At 45.3% G+C, this 20,215-nt stretch overlaps 1 protein-coding gene across 1 annotated transcript in view; it reads left to right on the top strand.

The window, feature by feature from the left end:
• The first annotated feature begins 1,567 nt into the window (after window positions 1-1,567).
• KIF11 (kinesin family member 11) overlaps window positions 1,568-20,215 on the top strand; it is a 58,630-nt gene continuing 39,982 nt past the window's right edge. Inside the window, exons 1-8 of the mRNA XM_062214563.1 lie at window positions 1,568-1,883; window positions 12,130-12,262; window positions 12,479-12,576; window positions 12,659-12,737; window positions 16,160-16,345; window positions 16,459-16,583; window positions 18,510-18,600; window positions 18,823-19,065. Of these exons, the coding sequence (XP_062070547.1) occupies window positions 1,807-1,883; window positions 12,130-12,262; window positions 12,479-12,576; window positions 12,659-12,737; window positions 16,160-16,345; window positions 16,459-16,583; window positions 18,510-18,600; window positions 18,823-19,065 (1,032 nt within the window). The 5' untranslated portion in view covers window positions 1,568-1,806. The remainder of the gene's footprint in view (window positions 1,884-12,129; window positions 12,263-12,478; window positions 12,577-12,658; window positions 12,738-16,159; window positions 16,346-16,458; window positions 16,584-18,509; window positions 18,601-18,822; window positions 19,066-20,215) is intronic.

Below are 20,215 nucleotides of genomic sequence, written 5' to 3'. Positions count from 1 at the left end.
CTGAGGTAGAGGGGGCATCAGGTACAAAGGCTTTGAGTGGTGTGTGTTGGAGAAGGGGGCACGTAGAAAGATCTGAAGCATGGTAGAGATGTGTGGAAAGCCGCTAGAGGCCAGAGCACGAGGAGCTAACCGGGAACAGTAAGGAGTTTGGGTTCCACTCCAAGAGCAATGAGAGGCTGTTGTAGGATCAAAAAGCAAATGAAGGATGTGATCTTGCCGAGTGAGTGCAGTGCCAGGAGGAGAAAAGCAAGGCAACCTGTAGCTGATCGATGAAGCGGAAAGAGCCTTGGACTAGGGTGCTGAGAGGAGATAAAACCAATGGGGCTGCACTAAGCTGTGGAGGAATCAAAGGTTCTAGTTAACACCAAGCGTCCAGATGAGAAAGATTAGGGTGGAAGGAAGGGGACAGAGGTCTGTTCTCGTTAGGTCCATCTCGAGATGCGGATGAACCGTGTCTACCGTGAGGAGATAGCAGCTGGCTATGCAGAACTATGGCGAGCGGTCTGAGCTGTGGATGGAGACGCTTTCTCAAGGGGTAAGTAGGGGGTAAGTCACTGGACGAACACAAGGGAACAAGAGAGCTTTCTCCGCACCAAGCCGTTACTTTAGACTCTAAAAAGATGTCTAGAACCCTGTGGGATAAGTGTGGGCCAGAATCGCAGCTCCAGGAACCGACTCTGGCCCAGACCTCTAATCCAGTATTTCCTAGGCCCGCAAGCTTCACCTTACACCGCCGGATCAACAACCGCAATGCAGTTGAGTCGGTAGCTCGCCTACGGCAAGCCGGCGGCCGCCGAGCGTCGAAGCACCTGCGAGTGCGGCATTGCTGGGAGTTGTAGGCGGGCGGCGAGAGCCGCAGGCCCCGAAGAGCGCGGCATGCTGGGAGTTGTAGGCGAGCGGCGAGTGCCGCAGGCCCTGGAGAGCGCGGCATGCCGGGAGTTGTAGGCCGGCGACGAGGGCAGAGTAACCTCCCAGAGTGCTATGAGTCGCTACAAATCCGACCTTGCTTTCTAGCTTGGAACCCCGTAGCCATGTGACTTAACAGCTAAGGGATAAATTCCCAGCTCTTCAAATGGCACGAAGGTCCTTTTCCTCACGATTTGGTACTCGTTTTTAGCTTTACCTCTCAAGACTCCCTAATTGTACTCCGGGAGGGCGGTTCGCTTTGGACCTCGCTCTTTCGTGCTCCGCGTCACTGTGGCAATTCCCTAAAAACTCTGATCATGGCCTGCGCTTCCGGAGCGTTCACCGTATGCTCTAAGCTAGTTACCACCCGAGCTCATTCCTTCCCACCGCAGCCCTCTGGGACGGCTGCTACTTCTTCCATTTTGCAGATGAGGGAACTCTGGTTTAGAGACGTCGTGTTCGAGCCACGCCACGCTGAAACGTCTCAGTCCGCCGTCTCCGCGCCGCTTACACCGGCGGCGGCAAGCAGATCGGCTTTTCCTGTCCCGCAGGCCACGCCCCCGACGCCGGGGCTCCCGTGACGACACCGCTTCCCATGGTGCCTTGCGCGCCCGCGCTGCCATTGGCTTGGCGACTCGGCTCCTTTTTCAAATTGAGGCGCCGAGTCGTTGCTCGGTTTCTGGGCGGAAACGAGATTGGCGATTCGGCCGGTACGGCAGGTTCGGGACCGGCGCCGCGGCCAGTCAGAGCCCCCCGTGGACAGCCGGGACGCCGAGCTCCTGGGCACGCCAGCACCCGGTGGGGGAGTGGGCAGCCAGGCCCGCGGCGGGCTTCCAGCCCCTCGTCGATCCGCGTCGCCCGAGCCCGCGGCCGGGCCTCGATTTTTCGGCGAGGACAGTCATGGCGTCGCAGCCGAACTCCTCTGCGAAGAAGAAGGATGAGAAGGGGAAGAACATCCAGGTGGTGGTGAGATGCAGGTAGGGAGAGCCTGGCGGCTTCGGAGGTGCGGGGCTCAGCTCGCTGCGCGGAGACGGGTCCGCGAGCCTCTCTTTGTTGGGTCGAGGTGACATGAAGCTGCTGTGAGACGTACCGGGGAGAGCGAGGGCTGTGTCACACAGGCTGTGATTAAACGCTGTTCGGGAGAACGTAAGGGGAAGGGCTTTCTTTAAACGTCGGGATTTCTGTGTCACTTGGAAGTGCTGCTCGATGCAGTCGGCTTGGAAGTCAAGCCGAGTCTCCCTTCGCAGATGTTTTAGCACTTAACCTTGCCATTGTCATCATCTTCCTCTCTATAAAAGTAATCGCTTGTGTATCTTCAGCTCTAAGAAAGTAATCGCTTTTTTTGTTTGTTTGTTTGCTTGCATGCGGTGTTTTCAGCTCTGCTAAACAAGCAAACGTCCCTTTAGTTAGACCTGGAAATTTAACTTGTAAAGTGAGCTTGTGAGTTTAAGGGAGCAAGACAGCTTGAGCTGGTGTACCTGGTGGTTTCATCTGCCTGTTTCTTTACAGACCAGAGGGAGACAGATTTTTTCCAGATGAGGGATTATCTCCAAGTGTTCCTTTCTCCTCCAACTGGTTCCAAACAACTTCTCAACTTTACAGTGAGCCTGTAGAGGAAGAACAGACCTGTGGAAACTGCTGCTTAACTAGAGACTGATTTATTCAACTTTCTAGATGCTGTCCACCGTTGACTGGTGTTGGGTGTATTCTGTGTGTTCGCTTTTGTTGCTCTTGTCAAAGGAAGCTGTTGCAACTTTTCTGTAAATCCAAACGTGTGTGGATTTGTTATGTTCAAAAAGCCAGATCAACAAAGTTTCTTAGATTGTTGTTTACTCAGCCCTGATGACTTGAGTCAAAGGGGATGACTAGGTTCCTAGACGAGGTGCCAGAGAGAAAATTTGATGGGGATCTTAAGTCGAGTTAATGATGCATACCAGTTGCACTCCGGGGCTTTTGTTAATACTAACTTGCTTTGAAGACTGGAAAAAAAAAAAAAAAAGCATGTATGATGAATGCAAATTTCAAGTTATTTTGGTTGTTTAATGAAACTAGGCAGTAGTACCTTTTCTGTGTGCTTTTATTTTCTTTCATTTTTTTAATTGTTACAAACTACTTCAGATTTATAAAAAGTTATGAAGAACAATGTAGCAAATATTTGTGTATCCATCACCCAGATCAAGAAACGAGACAACCCTTACAGCTGCAGCCGCCTGTGTCCCCAACTGCGTGGCTCTTCCTCCATCCGTTTTTAACCATTATCTTGAACTTGATTTTTTTTTGGTCTCATACATTTCAAGCCGTGCCTTAGAAGAGAGTTCTTCTGGTTTTATTACAATAAAAAGTGTTTGTTTCTGATATCTACAGTAATTTTTGGTATACAGAGATTTTGCTTTTCTTTTTTTTCTTTTTTTATTTTTTATTTTATTTATTTATTTTTTTGACAGGCAGAGTGGACAGTGAGAGAGAGAGAGACAGAGAGAAAGGTCTTCCTTTTTCCGTTGGTTCACCCTCCAATGGCCACCGCGGCTGGCGCGCTGCGGCCAGCGCACTGCGCTGATCCGATGGCAGGAGCCAGGTGCTTCTCCTGGTCTCCCATGGGGTGCAGGGCCCAAGCACTTGGGCCATCCTGCACTGCACTCCCGGGCCACAGCAGAGAGCTGGCCTGGAAGAGGGGCAACTGGGACAGAATCCGGTGCCCCAACTGGGACTAGAACCCGGTGTGCCGGCGCCGCAAGGCGGAGGATTAGCCTAGTGAGCCGCGCCGGCCCTTGCTTTTCTTTTCAGGTTAGCTTTTTCTGTTTCAAATAGACTTCCTCCTGCAAATATGTCATTAAACTTTAAATAAGTAAGCAACTTAGGAGTTATGAGACCCTAGTGGGTGGGCATATCTTTTTTGTAAAGGCCCCAGACAAGAAATGTTTATTTTAATTTAAACTGTAGACTTTGCAGACTGCACGTGGTCCCTGTTGCATAGTCCTTTCTCTTTTTCTTTCATAACCCTTTACAACTGTAAAAATCACTTTAGATCTTTGGCAGGGCAAGGGCCGGATTTGACCCAGAGGCTGAAGTTAACAGATCCCTTCATGCTACTGGCCAACTTTCTGACCCCCACCCCCCTTACAAATACCCACCCTCCAATTTTTCCTGATTTTAAAGATTGTGCTCCAAATATATATAATAGAAAATTTATCTTTTTAACTCTCTTCAAGTGTACAGTTAAGTAATAGTAAGTACATTTGTGATATTGTGACCTATCACCGCCGTTCTTTTCTATAACTGTTTTAATCTTGAAAAACTCAAATTCTATATTTTTTCAACAATAACTCCCCATTTCCCTCTCACCCTATTCCTTGATAAGCACAATTAGCTGACCATAGTTTTGACTACTCAAAATAATGTATATGAAAATGGAGTCTTCATACAGTATCTTTGTAACTGGCTTCTCTTAATGTCATCAAGGTTCATGTTGTTACTCAGAATTTTCTTCATTTTAGGCTCAATAATATCCCGTTACATCAATGTATCACATTCTGCTTATTCATTTGTCTGTCAGTAGACACTTGGGATGGTTACCCATATTGGCTATTGTGAATAATGTTGCTATAAAGGTATCCCTTCAAGGCCTAGTTTTCAGGTCTTTTTGCCAGTTAGCCAGAAGTGCAATTACTGAATCACATAAAAATTTTTTAAGAACTAATATACTACCTTTTTAAAAAATGATTTATTCATTTATTTGAAAGTCAGAGTTATAGAGAGAGGGAGAGAGAGAGAGATTGTCCCTCCACTGGTTCACTCCCCAGAAGGTTGCAACGGTCAGTGCTGTGCCAGGTCGAAGCCAGGATCTTCTTCCACATCTCTCATGAGGGTAGCGCAGACCCAAACACTCTGGCCATGTTCCTCTACTTTTCCAGGCCATTAGCAGGGAGCTGGATTGGAAGTGGAATAGCTAAGACACGAAGTGGTGCCCATATGGGATGCCTACATTGCAAGCAGTGGCTTTTCCAGCTACATCACAATGACAGTCCCTATTCTTCTTCTTTTTCTAATGTATAAAAGCTTTAGTAAATATAATAGTTCTGAAACAATTTTAATACAAGGAGAACAGTTTCCCTGTATTTCATAGGTACAATTATAAGATAACCATATTTCCTTCCCTTCCTCTATTTCTCTCAATCCCCATCCTTCTTTCATTCCTTTTCTGTTTTTTTAATTTTTGCATCATACTGTTTTTCACAGTGGCTGTACCATTTTACATTCCCTCCAAAACTGTACAAGGATTCCAATTTCTTCATATCCTCATCAGTACTTGTTATTTTCTGTTTTTTGGATAGTATCCTTCCTAGTGGATATGGAGTGGTATTTCATTATAGTTTTGATTTGCGTTTCCCTGATGATTAATGATGAATGATGTTAAGCATCTTTTCATGGGCTTATTGGCCATTTGTATATTTTCTTTGGAGAAATGTCTATTGAAGTCCTGTGCCCATTTTTTTTTTTTTTTTTCTACAGGCAGAGTGGATAGTGAGAGAGAGAGACAGAGAGAAAGGTCTTCCTTTGCTGTTGGTTCACCCTTCAATGGCTGCTGCGGCCGGCGCATCTCGCTGATCCGAAGCCAGGAGCCAGGTGCTTCTCCTGGTCTCCCATGCGAGTGCAGGGCCCAAGGACTTGGGCCATCCTCCACTGCCTTCCCGGGGCCATAGCAGAGAGCTGGCCTGGAAGAGGGGCAACCGGGATAGAATCCGGCACCCTAACCGGGACTAGAACCCGGTGTGCCGGCGCCTCAAGGCGGAGGATTAGCCTGTTAAGCCACGGCACCGGCCCCTGTGCCCATTTTTAAACTTGGTTTTGTTGTTGAATTATATAAATTCTGATTGTATTAATTCCTTCTCAGATATGTTTGTATGGCCTGCAAAATTCTTTTTCTCATTTTTTTGAAAGATTTATTTATTTTACTTTTTAGAGAGGCAGAGGCAGAGAGAGAGAAGAGAGAGGCCTTCCGTCAGCTGGTTTACTCCCCAGATGGCTGCAACTGCTACAGCTGTGCTGATCCGAAGCCAAGAGCCTCCTCTGGGTCTCCCATGCAGGTGCAGGGGCCCAAGGAGTTGGGCCGTCTTCTACTGCTTTCCCAGGCCACAGCAGAGAGCTGGATTGGAAGTGGAGCAGCCGGGACTAGAGCCGGCGCCCATATGGGATGCCAGCACTGAAGGCAGTGCTTTACTGGCTACATTACAGTACCGCCGCCCCCACCTCCCCCCCACTCCTGCCACTCTTTTTAAAAATTTTTTTTATTTTTTAATTTATTTTTTAATTTTTTATTTTTATTTTTTTTGACAGGCAGAGTGGACAGCGAGAGAGACAGACAGAGAGAAAGGTCTTCCTTTGCCGTTGGTTCACCCTCCAATGGCCACCGCGGCTGGCGCGCTGCGGCTGGTGCACTGCGCTGATCCGATGGCAGGAGCCAGGTGTTTATCCTGGTCTCCCAGGGGGTGCAGGGCCCAAGCACTTGGGCCATCCTCCACTGCACTCCCGGGCCATAGCAGAGAGCTGGCCTGGAAGGGGGGCAACCGGGACAGAATCCGGCGCCCCGACCAGGACTAGAACCCGGTGTGCCGGCGCCGCAAGGCAGAGGATTAGCCTGTTGAGCCATGGCGCCGGCCTTATTTTTTATTTTTTTTGACAGGCAGAGTGGACAGTGAGAGAGAGAGACAGAGAGAAAGGTCTTCCTTTTTCCGTTGGTTCACCCTCCAATGGCCACTGTGGCCAGAGCGCTGCGGCTGGCACACCGCACTGATCCGATGGCAGGAGCCAGGTGCTTATCCTGGTCTCCCATGGGGTGCAGGGCCCAAGCACTTGGGCCATCCTCCACTGCACTCCCTGGCCACAGCAGAGAGCTGGCCTGGAAGAGGGGCAACCAGGACAGAATCCGGTGCTCCAACTGGGACTAGAACCCGGTGTGCCGGAGCCGCTAGGCGAAGGATTAGCCTATTGAGCCGCGGCACCGGCCTCTTTTTTTTTTTTTAAGATTTATTTATTTGGGGCCAGCATTTTGGTGTAATCAGTTAAACTATCACCTGCAATGCTGTCCATTCCATGATGGCACCAGTTCATGACCTGGCTGCTCTACTTCTGATCCAGCTCCATGCTAGTGGCCTGGGAAAATCAGCAGTAGATTTGGGCCCCTGCTACCCTCATGGAGAGCTAGAAGAAGCTCCTGGCTTTGGCCTGGCCCAGTGCTAGCTGTTGCAACCATCTGGGGTGTGAACTAGCAGATGGAAGATCTCTCTTTGTGTCTCCAAATGTACCACTTCCAATCCAGCTCCCTGCTAATGCATCTGGGAAAGCAGAGGAAGATGGCCCAAGTGTTTGGGACCTGGCATGCACATGAGAGACTCAAATGAAGCTCCTGCCTCATGGCTTCTGTCTGGCCCAGCCTTGGCCATTGTGGCTATTTAGGGAGTGAACCAGTGAATAGAAGATCTCTCTCTCTCTCTCTCTCTCTCTCTCTCTCTCTCTCTCTCTAACTCTGCCACAGAGAGCGGGGGAGAGACAGAGATTTCCCATCTGCTGGTTCACTCCCCAGATGTCCATAATAGCCAGGTCTGGGCCAGGCTGAATCCAGGAGCCTGGAATTCCATCCAGGTTTCTCCCATGAGTGGCAGGGGCTAAATACTTGGGTCATCTTCTGCCGCTTTCCCAGGCACATTCGCAGGGAACTGGATCGAAGTGGACTCGTGAGGACTAGGACAGTGCTCAGATATGACGTGCCAGCATTGTAAGCAGCAGCTTAACCTACTGCGCCACAGTACAGATCCCCTTCTCTTTTATCTCTGCTTTAATCTTTATTATTTTCTTCCTTCTGCTGGCTTTGGGTTTGGCTTGTTTTACTAGTTCCTTAAGTTGTAAAATTAGGATGTTGACATGAGATCTTTACTGATTTTAAATGTGTTTATAGCTAAAAGTTTCCCCCTTATTACGGCTTTTGCTGCAACACATAAATTTTGATAATGTTGTGGGTTTTTTCACTCTAAGTAATTTCCTTATGATTTCCTCTTTGATCCTCGATTGTTTAAGCACACAGACACGCATTTTTTTTTTTTTTAAAAGATTTACTTATCTAAAAGTCAGAATTACGAAAGGAGAGGGAGAGAGAGAGAGATTGATCTTCCATCCACTGGTTTACTCACCAAATGGCCACAATGGCCAGGGCTGGGCTAGGCTGAAGCCAGGAGCCAGGAGCTTCATTAATGTCTCCCATGTGGGTGCAAGGGCCCAAGCACTCAGGCCATCTTCCACTGCTTTTCCAGGTGCGTTAGTAGGAAGCTGGAATGGAAATGGAGCAGCTGGAACTCAAACTGGCACCCATACCGGATGCCGTTGCCATAGGCTTAATACACTATACCACAGTGCAGGCCCTATACACACACACATATATATATATATATATATTTTTTAAGATTTATTTATTTATTTGAGGGACTGGCATTGTAGCGCAGCAGGTTAATGCCCTGGCCTGAAGTGCCGGCATCCCATATGGGCTTTGGTTCTAGTCCAGGCTGCTCCACTTCCAATCCAGCTCTCTGCTATGGCCTGGGAAGGTGTTGGAAGATGGCCCAAGTCCTTGGGCCCCTGTACCCGCGTGGGAGACCTGGAAGAGGCTCCTGGTTTCTGGCTTTGGACTGGTGCAGCTCCAGCTGTTGCGGCCATCTGGGGAGTGAACCGGAGGATAGAGGACCTCTCTCTCTCTCTTTCTGTGGCTCTGCCTTTCAAATAAATAAATCTTTTTTTAAAAAGATTTATTTTATTTATTTGAAAGGCAGAGTTACAGAGCGAGGTGATTTAATTTATTTATTTGAAAGGCAGCGCTACAGAAAGAGAGAGAGAGAGGCCCTCTATCCTCCGGTTCACTCCCCAGATGGCCGCAATAGCTGGAGCTGCACCAGTCCAAAGCCAGAAACCAGGAGCCTCTTCCAGGTCTCCCACGCGGGTACAGGGGCCCAAGGACTTGGGCCATCTTCCACCACCTTCCCAGGCCATAGCAGAGAGCTGGATTGGAAGTGGAGCAGCCAGGACCCAAACTGGTGCCTATATGGGATGATGGCACTGCAGACTGCAACTTTACCCGCTACACCACAGTGCTGGCCCCCGTACACGTATATTTTAAAAATACATCCTTACTAGGTTTTATCTCAGGGTTTCATTCACAATTTCTGTTCTCACTGCTTTTAAAACTTTTGCACCAAATTATCTACATGACTCATTCCTTCACTTTCTAGATTTTTGCAAAAAATAGCACCTTTGGGGCTGGCATTGTGGCACAGTGGGTTAAGCCACTTCCTATGACTCCAGCATCTTGTATCAGAATTCCTGTTTGAGGGGCCGGCACTGTGGCGTAGCGGGTAAAGCCACCGCCTACAGTGCCAGCATCTCATATGGGCGCCGGTTCGAGTCCCAGTTGCTCCTATCCAGCTCTCTGCTATGGCCTGGGGAAAGCAATAGAAGATGGCCCAAGTCTTTGGGCCCTTGCACCCATGTGGGAGACCCGGAAGAAGCTCCTGGCTCCTGGCTTTGGATGGGTGCAGCTCCAGCCTTTGTGGCCAACTGGGGAGTGAACCAGCGGATGGAAGACATTTCTCTCTGCCTCTTCTCTCTGTGTAATTCTGACTTTCAAGTAAATAAATAAATCTTTAAAAAAAAATAACTCCTGTTTGAGCCCCAGCCTCTCAACTTCTGATCCGGCTCCCTGCTCATGTGCCTGGGAAAGCAGCAGAAGATGGCCCAAATACTTAGACCCCTGCTACCCCCACCTAAGTGGGAGACCTGGCTCCTGGCTTTAGCCTGGCCCAGGCCTGGCCATTGCAGCCAGTTGGCGAATGAACCAGTGGATGGAAGATTCCTCTCTGTTTCTCCTTTCTAACTCTACTTTCCACGTAAACATATTTTTTTCCTTTTGCATATATTCACACAAGATCAAAATGATATTCATAGCATCTTCTAAAATAAATAAATAACTGTTTAAAAAGTTATCTTCACCAGATCCACACTCCTTGACTACCATAAAATAACAGCCACCTATGTTTCCCTATCATCACTTCATATCCCTTTTAATCTGCTTTATTTATTGTCATTTCTAGGTTATCTGCACCTAACATTTTTATTTCTTTTTTGATAGTTGTCTTTCTCCCACCCATAACCAGGTTAAAAAACTCCCTGAGAACAGGAAATAGGTGTTTGGGATTTTTTTTTTTAATACTTTACTTTGTTCACTGCTATAAACCCAGTGTCTAGTACTTAATGACTGTCTGTGAAACATGAATTAGCACTTATTCACATGATAGAACTTTCTTTATTCTTGTTCTCCCATCATGATTTTGGTTGTCTTGAGTTTTTAAGTAATGGTATTTTAGCCAACGAATTTGATGGGTTTGTTAGTGTGATCACTAGAATCATTGTAATTTCTAATCAGAGATGTCTGGGTAGGAAAATAAAGGCTTGGCAATGTGCTTACAGCACAGGTAAGAACTCTGGGAGTTCTGATAACTTTTAGAAAGGTGCCATCTGTGTGAATTTCCTGACAACATGAGTGGTATTCGTTTGGTAACTGAATCACATATCCAGGCAAGAGGTTGGTTTAGGGATGCTAGGAATAATAGACTGATTGGAAAAGCTAAAACCTTAAAGTGAAAAGGTGAAAGCACAGGGCTGGCACATGGAAACAATTTATCCCGCTGGTTGGCCTCGGTTGGTGAAAGTAGGGCTTTTTGTTTTTTTAAATATTTACTTATTTGAAAGAGTTACACAGAGAGAGGAGAGGTAGAGAGAGAGAGAGAGGTCCTCCATCTGTTGGTTCACTCCCCAGTTGGCCTCAATGGTTGCAGCTGTGCCGATTGGAAGCTTCCTCTGGGTCTTCCCACACAGGTGCAGGTGCCCAAGGACTTGGGCCATCTTCTACTGCTTCCCAGGCCATAGCAGAGCGCTGGATCAGAAGTGGAGCAGTCGGGTCTTAAACCGGCACCCATATGGGATGCCGGCACTGCAGGCGGTGGCTTTACCTGCTATGCCACGGCGCTTACCCCCAAAGTAGGTTTTGACTTAGTTTTGTTGAACCTTTGGTATTACCGCGGAATCATCTGGGTTATGTGTCTTAGGTAAGTCAGTACACTTGGCAGATGACAGCATTGCCAGACAATACCTGAGAGCTGTTATTTCCTGGGATCACAAATTTGGTCTCTGGCCACTCAGAAATATGTCAGAGGAAGTTGAGGTTATCCTGCTTAAGTAAATAGCAGTTTGGTTTTTTTAGTGATAAGAGGAAAATAATTTCCTATTTGGCACTTCCTTCTAAAATCTGAGAGAGATATTCAGTGGGAAAAATGAGCTCAGATCAAGAGTACGCGTCTTTCTGACCCAGGCATGTATTAAGAATACAAATATTTTATGTATGCCACTCTAGGTACTATGGTGTTTTTTTTTGTTGTTGTTTTTTGTTTTTTTTTTTTTAAGTTTTCCCATCATTCTTCTTAGGATGACATTTATTAAGTAATGTAGTTTACAGATATTTGAGTCCCTACTGTGTGCCAAGCATAATTACAGGCACTAGGAAAACAGCAAACTAAACAGGAACTCCAGGTACCTGAGGTCTAGTAGAAACCATGATTCTGAGAGGTGGTGTTTAGAAAGGGAATATAAAAAGGTGCTGTAGGAACAAAAGTTGAATGTAGTCTAGGTTGGGGCAGGCGTGGAAGCCTTATGTAGTGGGAAGGGCTCTAGAGGAGGTAATTTTTGAAGCAAGTACTACCTGCTTAGGCATTTAAATAGAATAGGACTCTGACCCAGTCTGCTTAGGAAACCTAACTCTTCTGATTCTGTTGCCTTATTTGAAAAATGGGGCTAGCAATATTACCAACTTCACAGTATTTTAGGGACCATTCATTTAAAGTTCATTTAAAGTACCTAGAGCCACGAGTCCCAGGCACATAGAAAGGACTTATCACATTAGTTATTATTTTTATCTACTTCTAATTTTGTGCTAGGTATTTACAGAGCTGGAGCTAGCAATAGTACCCAGGCACCCAGATATGAGATGCAGGCTTTTCAACTAACTGCTTCAGTTCAAGACCAAATGCCCACCCCCACATTTTTTCTGACTAATGTAGTCAACAAAAATGTCATTGATAACCTGGTACCTGAGAGTTCTTGAATAACTTTATGTATTTCTTTCTACAGACCCTTTAATTTGGCAGAAAGGAAAGCTAATGCCCATTCAGTAGTTGAGTGTGATAATGTACGGAAAGAAGTGAGTGTACGAACTGGAGGATTGGCTGACAAGAGCTCAAGGAAAACATATACTTTTGATATGGTATTTATCTTCTTCCTAAAATACTGCTACTTCTAGAGTGTCCACAATGTAAAGTAATCCTAATATACATGTTTCCCCTAGAAAAATGGTATATACTTACACATTTCAGTTATTTCTTCAAGTTGTCATATGGTCTCCAGTGGGTGGAATTAGTATACTAAAAACAAAATTATTGAAATGAGTACTTTTGAGTTTTAAGAATTTTTTTTTTGATAGGTTTTTGGAGCATCTACTAAACAAATTGATGTTTACCGAAGTGTTGTTTGCCCAATTCTGGATGAAGTTATTATGGGCTATAATTGCACCATCTTTGCGTAAGTGAACACTATCAAGTTGTTAAAAATATTTAGATACATGTATTTGGTTTTGATTTAACGTTGTTGTTATTCTTGACAGATATGGCCAAACTGGCACTGGAAAAACCTTCACAATGGAAGGTGAAAGGTCACCTAATGAAGTGTACACCTGGGAGGAGGTACTTATTGTTTATGACATACTTTAATCTCTTCTGTGCCAGTTTGGATAGTATCTAACCCTATATATATGCTATGTTTTTTTCCTATACATACATATTTGTGATAGCATTTAATTTATGTTGATAGAGTAAGATGAACAATAATAATAAAATAGAACAATTATAATAATATACTGTAATAAAAGTTATATGAATGTGGTCTCTCTGTCAGAATATCTTATTGTGCTTTCACTTTTTTAAAGACTTATTTATTTGAAAAGCAGAGTTACAGAGAGGGGATAGAGAGGGAGAGAGATCTTCCATCTGCAGGCCCACTCCCCAAATGGCCACAATACCTGGCATTGGGCCACCTGAAGCCAGGAGGCTGGAGCTTCCTCCAGGTCTCCTTCGTGGGTGCAGAGGCCCAAGTACTTGGGCCATCCTTCGCTGTTTTCCCAGGCACACTAGTGGGGAGCTGGATTGGAAGTGGAGCTGTTGGAATTCCAACTGGTATCCATGTGGGATGCCAGTGTCACTTGGTGTGGCATTATCCACTAAGCTACAGCGCCAGCCCTGTGCTTTCACCTTTTTACTTTAAGGAAGCACTTGTGGCCTTTGTTTTGGCTTTCAGAGTTGCTGGCAGCAGTACCTTTACACTTCAGGGCCGCTGTTAAGTAAAAGACACAAACACTGTGATACACGCGATGGTCAGTCTGATAACATACACGCGATGGTCAGTCTGATAACTAGACAGCTACTAAATGACTAACAGGCAGGATGGGGGAAGATTTTGTCATGCTACTCAGAAGGGCATGCAATGTAAAACTTACAAATAGTTTGTTGCTGGGATTTTCCATTTAATGTTTTTGGACTGTGATTGACCACAAGTAGTGAGACCACAGGAAAAGGAGGACTACTACCTTGTGGTGAAGTTTGAGTATCAGTAGTGCTTGGAGGGGAGGACTTTGTAGTGTGGAAATAAGTCTCAAAAGTTAACATAGCAAGAGGCAATGTGGTACTTTATTAATGATGATCTTGAGTATTCAAGAAATTAAGATCACTGTATTACAGTATTGTACTAAGCATATAGTACATTTCACAAAGATGTTCATCAAAAGGTTTTTTTTTTTTTTTTTAAGATTGATTTTAATTATTTAAAAGACAGAGTTACAGAGAGAGGTAGATACAGAGAGAGAGAGGTCTTCCTTCCGCTGGTTCACTCCCCAGATGGCCGCAACGGCCAGAGCTGCGCCGATCCGAAGCCAGGAGCCAGAAACTTCTTCCAGGTCTCCCATGTGGGAGACCAAGCACTTGGGCCATCTTCTACTGCTTTCCCAGGCCATAGCAGAAAGCTGGATTAGAAGAGGAACAATTGGGACTAGAACCGGTGCTCATATGGGATGCTGGTGCTTCAGGCAGGGCGTTAACCCGCTGTGCCACAGCGCTGGCCCTCATCAAAAATTCTTTTAAATTTGCTTCCTTTTTAAAAAAAATTCTGTTTATTTGAAAGGTAGAGAAATAGGGAGAAGTGAAAGAGAGAGGAAGTGGTCTCCCATCTGCTGGTTCATTCCCCAAATGGCTGCAGCAGTAGGGTCTGAGTCAGATTAAAGCCAGGAACCAAGAGACTGATCCAGGTCCCAGTGTGGGTGACAGGGACCCAACTACTTAAGCCATTACCTGCTGCATCCAAGGCGGTGTATCAGCAGGTGCCAGGATGGTGAGTTAAGCTGGGACTTGAATATGTATGTTCCAAGTAGCAGCTTAACCTCTTTGCCAAACACCTACATCAGCAGTGTTTAAATTAGGGGCAGCATTGTGGTATAGTAGGAAAAGCCGCTGCCTTCATCTCTTATGGGCGCCAGTTCCAGTTCCAGCTGTTCTGCTTCTATTCCTATCCAGCTCCCTGCTGATGCACCTGGGAAAGCAGTGGAAGATGGCTGCAGTGCTTGGGCCCCTGCACCCAAGTGGGACAGTAAATGAGTTTAATTACTAAATTTCCAAGTTATTGACATTTAGATAAATCCTTTTTCCTAGTGCTTACATAGTTGTGTCATTAACTTACTTGACATTGGGACAATAAAGTTACAGAATTCTATCCATAAGCAATATGGACTAGGCTTAAGACATAGCACTTAGAGGCTTATGATAATTTTATTAAGGATATGTGGATATTTGACAAACAGCCCTATTTTATGTCAGAATTAGGGAATATGCTTTTAGATGAGCTGTTTTTCTGATTACATTACAATTATGTATTAGGGTTTTTTTATTTTTTGAGATTTCTTTATTCGAAAGGCAGAATTAAAGAGAGAGAGGGAGAGACACAGAGAGAGCTCCTCCATATTCTGGTTCATTCCCCAAATGGCCGCAATCCTGATCTCCCACAATGGTGCAGAGGCCAAGCACTTGGGCAGTCCTCTGCTGCTCTCCGAGGCACGTTAGCAGGGAGGTGAATCAGCAGTGCAACAGACAAGACTCGAACTGGCCTGGCGCCCATATGGGATGTATCCATATGGGATACCAGTGTTGGAAGTGTTGCAGCAATGGTTCTTGGTATTATGTTCTTATGAGGAGAGTTGAATAGGATTATTGAACTTGACTTTATAATTAGCTTGGTTCAGTTAGTTTCTTTGTAATGTTCACACATGAAAATGGCTAACGGGTATGACAGATCTCTAACATTAGATTAGTTTAGTTTGTAATTTGCTTTGGTATATGGTCATAGTTTCCATAGGAAATTGGTCCTAGGATTCCCTTTGGATACCAAAATCTACACCCAAGTTTCTTACATACATATATTTGAATATACACATCTTACATACTTTAAATAACTACATACTCTAAATATCTTTAGATTATCTGTAATACCTAATACAATGTGAATGCCATAGAAACAGTTGTTGTGTTGTATCATTTAGGGAATAATGACAAGAAAAATTCTGTACATGTTCAATGTAGATGTAATAAGTATTGTTTGTTCCCATATATTTTCATTTTTTAAAAGATTATTTGAAAAGCAGTGTTACAATGAGACAATGAAAGATGGAGAGAAAAGTATTCCCCATTCACTTCCCAAATGTCTGCAAAAGCTGGTACTGAGCCAGGCCAAAGCCAGGAATTCAATCTGGGTATCCCTGTAGGTGGCAGGGGTCCAAGTACTTGGGCCATCTTCTGCTCCCTTCCCAGGCACATCAGCTGGGTGTTGGATTGGAAGTGAAAGAGCTAGGACTTGAAGCCGTTCTCACATGGGATGCCAGGCCCTCTGTGCCACAGCACTGGCCCCTCCCATGTATTTTTCAGTCCGTGTTGGTTGAATCAGAGTCTGTGTAGTCCATGAATACAGAATCCAGCCGTGCTTATGTTTAAATGTACAATGAGGCTCTTGTTATTCAAGTATGTGTTATACTCTTTTATTTTAATCCTTATTAATATTATCATTTCAGGATCCCTTGGCTGGTATAATTCCACGTACACTTCATCAAATTTTTGAGAAACTTACTGATAACGGTACTGAATTTTCAGTCAAAGTATCTCTGTTGGAAATCTATAATGAAGAACTTTTTGATCTGCTTAATCCATCTTCTGACGTTTCTGAGCGACTACAGATGTTTGATGATCCTCGTAACAAGGTAACTAAGACTTTGAGAAGGAAAATATCTCTAAATTTTAATGTATGAGGCTTTGAGAAGTCAGTATACATTTTTTTGACACATCTAATGGGTTATTTTTGATACTTGTTCAGAGAGGAGTGATAATCAAAGGTTTAGAAGAAATTACAGTACATAATAAGGATGAAGTCTATCAGATTTTGGAGAAGGGGGCAGCAAAAAGGACAACTGCAGCGACACTGATGAATGCATACTCTAGGTAAGAAAGCCATCCTTTCCTCCCTCGCTTTGTTTTCTTTTTAAGAATTATGGAGCGAGCCGGCGCTGTGGCTCAATAGGCTAATCCTCCGCCTTGCGGCGCCGGCACACCGGGTTCTAGTCCTGGTTAGGGTGCCAGATTCTTGTCCGGTTGCCCCTCTTCCAGGCCAGATCTCTGCTATGGCCCAGGAGTGCAGTGGAGGATGGCCCAAGTGCTTGGGCCCTGCACCCACATGGGAGACCAGGAGAGGCACCTGGCTCCTGGCTTCGGATCAGCAGGATGTGCCCGCCGCGGTGGCCATTGGAGGGTGAACCAACAGCAAAAGGAAGACCTTTCTCTCTGTCTCTCTCTCTCACTGCCTAACCCTGCCTGTCAAAAAAAACAAAAACAAAAAAAAGAATTATGGAGCGGGGCCAGCGCTGTGGCATAGAGGGTTAAGCCGCTGCCTGCAGTGCCAGTATCCCATATGGGTGCGGGTTCAAGACCCAGCTGCTCCACTTCCGATCCAGCTCTCTACTATGGCCTGGGAAAGCAGTAGAGGATGGCCCAGTCCTTGAGGCCCTGCACCCACGTGGGAGACCCAGAAGAAGCTCCTGGCTTCTGGCTTCAGATCAGTACAGCTCTGGCCGTTGCAGCCAGTTGGGAAGTGAACCAGTGGATGGAAGACCTTTCTCCCTCTCTCTTTCTCTTTCTCTCTGCCTCTCCTTCTCTCTCTCTATAATTCTGACTTTCAAATAAACAAATCTTAAAAAAAAAATAATACAGGGCGCGGCGGGGCAGCCCTGTGGCATGCTGGCATCCTATATGAGTGCTGGTTTGATTCCCCAGCTGTCTACTTCTGTTCAGCTCCCTGCTTATGTGCCTAGAAAGCAGCAGAAGGTGGCCCAAGTGCTTGGGCACCTGTACCCACATGGGAGACCCAGATGAAGTTCCTGGCCCAGTCCCAGCTGTTGCTTGCTCGCTCTCTCTCTCTCTCTCTCTCTCAACTCTGGCTTTAAAATAAATAAATCTTAAAAAGAAAAAAAAAAAAGGAATTAAGGGAGTGGACATGTGGCACAGCAGTTAGGTCTCTGCTTGGGATGCCTGCATTCCATAGTGGGGTGCCTTTTTGGACTCCCAACTACTCTGCTTCCATCCAGCTTCCTGCTAGTGCACATCCTGGGAGGCAGCAGATGATGGCTCAAGTTCTTGGGTCCCTGCCACACAAATGGGAAACCAAGATTAAGTTCCAGGCTCCTGAGATGGGTTGACCCAGATGTGACTGTTGTGTAGGCATTTGAGGTGTGAACTAGCAGATGGAAGATTTCTCTCTGGTTATCTCTATTTTCAAATAAAATGAAAATAAATAAGCCAAAGTTTTTTTTAAAGGGAGTTAAGAACCCCAAGGAAGTCAAATTGGAATGGGTCAAGGTGTGTGGTTCAGGGGCCAGTGCCGTGGTAGAATGGGTTAAGCCAAGTTTAGGTCCCAGCAGCTCTGCTTCAGATCCAGCTCACTGCTGGTGTGCCTGGAAAGGCAATAGAGGAGTGCTGAAGTCCTTGGGCCCTTGTGCCCACTTGGGAGACCCAGAAGAAGCTCCTAGCTCATGGCTTCAGTCTGGCCCAGTCCTGGTCATTGTGGCCATTTGGGGAGTGAACCAACAGATGGAAGGTCTTTGTCTCTCCTTTTCTCTCTAATTCTGATTTCAAATAAATAAGTAAATATTAAAAAAAAATGTGTGAGTCACATACCTAGATTGTGTGGTGTAAAGAAGGGACTTTGATAATTGACTTGAGATTTATAAGGAAAGCACCAGTATTGATACTTCCTGTCTGATAATATCTTGCTCTGCCTTTGGTATTTAGATCCTCCTTTCCTGTTTTTCAGTATTTTATAGGAAGCAAATGTTTTACATGATCATGACTGGGCAATTTCATCTTGTTTTATAGTCGTTCCCACTCAGTTTTCTCTGTTACGATACATATGAAGGAAACTACAATTGATGGAGAAGAGCTTGTTAAAATTGGAAAGTTGAACCTGGTAAGTGTCTACCTTAGTGTTTCATTCTTGACCAACTAACAGAGCACATGGAAAATTTATGCTTCTAGACCATGATTTTGTATTCTGGGTTAACAGCTTTGTTGAAGAAATGTGTTAATTATGAGAAAAATCATGTTATTCTTTATTTAATACATTCTGTATATATGAGAATGAAAGTCTTTGAATTCAAATCCAATAAACTGTTTATTTTTAAAATTTAAGGTTGATCTTGCAGGAAGTGAAAATATTGGTCGTTCTGGAGCTGTTGACAAGAGAGCCCGAGAAGCTGGAAATATCAATCAGTCCCTGTTGACCTTGGGAAGGGTCATTACTGCTCTTGTGGAAAGAACACCTCATGTTCCTTATCGAGAATCTAAACTAACTAGAATCCTCCAGGATTCTCTTGGGGGGCGTACGAGAACATCTATAATTGCAACAATTTCTCCTGCATCTCTCAATCTTGAGGTAACCCTTTGAAAGGAAGCTGCACGTATAGTAACTATAATTCTTATTAATTATCACTTTTTTTTATAATTATTTTATTTATTTGAAAGAGTTACAGAGAGCGGTAGAGCCAGAGAAAGAGGTCTTCCATTCCACTAGTTCTCTTTCCCAAATGACCGCAATGGCCACTTCTGAGCTGATCCCAAGGCAGGAGCCAGGAGGTTACTCCAGGTCTCCTCTCATTCAGGTGCAGGGATGCAGGGAGCTGGGCCATCTTCTACTACTTTCCCAGGCCACAGCAGCCGGGACTCGAACCTGTGCCCATGTGGGATGTCAGCACTGCAGGTGGCAGCTTTAACCCACTGTGCCACAGCACTGGCCCATCACATTTTTTTTTTAAGATTTATTTATTTTTATTTGAAACTCAGAGTTAGAGAGAGAAGGAGAGGCAGAGAGAGAGAGAGAGAGGTAGGTAGGTCTTCCATCCGCTAAAGAGAGAGAGAGAGAGGTAGGTAGGTCTTCCATCCGCTGGTTCACTCCCCAATTGTCCACAATGGCTAGAGCTGCGCCAGTCCGAAGCCAGGAGTCAGGAGCTTCTTCCAGGTCTCCCACATGGGTGTAGAGGCCCAAGGACTTGGGCCATCTTCCACTGCTTTCTCAGGCCATAGCAGAAAGCTGGATCGAAGTAGAACAGCTGGCACTTGAACTGGTGCCCATATGGGAAGCCGGCACTGCAGGCAGCAGCTTTACCCCTTACACTACAGTGCCAGCCCCCCATCACATGTTTTAAAAGTTAAATAACTGGCTTCATTCATTCAGTATATAAGAATCTAAATATTGCATATGGGCATATAAAGAAAGACACCACTGAAAAAATTATCCTTCCTGGGAGACATTTTTAAAAATATTTATTTATTTATTTATTTGAAAGTCAGAGTTACACAGAAAGAGGAAGAGACAGAGAGAGAGGTCTTGCATTTGCTGGTTCACTTCCTAATGGCCACAACGACGTTGCCTGGACCAATCTGAAGCCAGGAGCTTCTTATGGGTCTCCCTTGTGGGTGCAGGGGCCCAAGCACTTGGGCCATCTTCCAGTACTTTGCCAGGCCATAAACAGAGAGCTAGATTGGAAGAGGAACAGTTGGGACAAAAACCAGCACCCATCTGGGAT

This window comes from Lepus europaeus, chromosome 17, assembly GCF_033115175.1.
Source record: "Lepus europaeus isolate LE1 chromosome 17, mLepTim1.pri, whole genome shotgun sequence".
In the NCBI taxonomy this organism is placed as follows: domain Eukaryota; kingdom Metazoa; phylum Chordata; class Mammalia; order Lagomorpha; family Leporidae; genus Lepus; species Lepus europaeus.
Note: the sequence above shows the minus strand (reverse complement) of the source record. Positions and strands in the feature narration are given on the sequence as shown.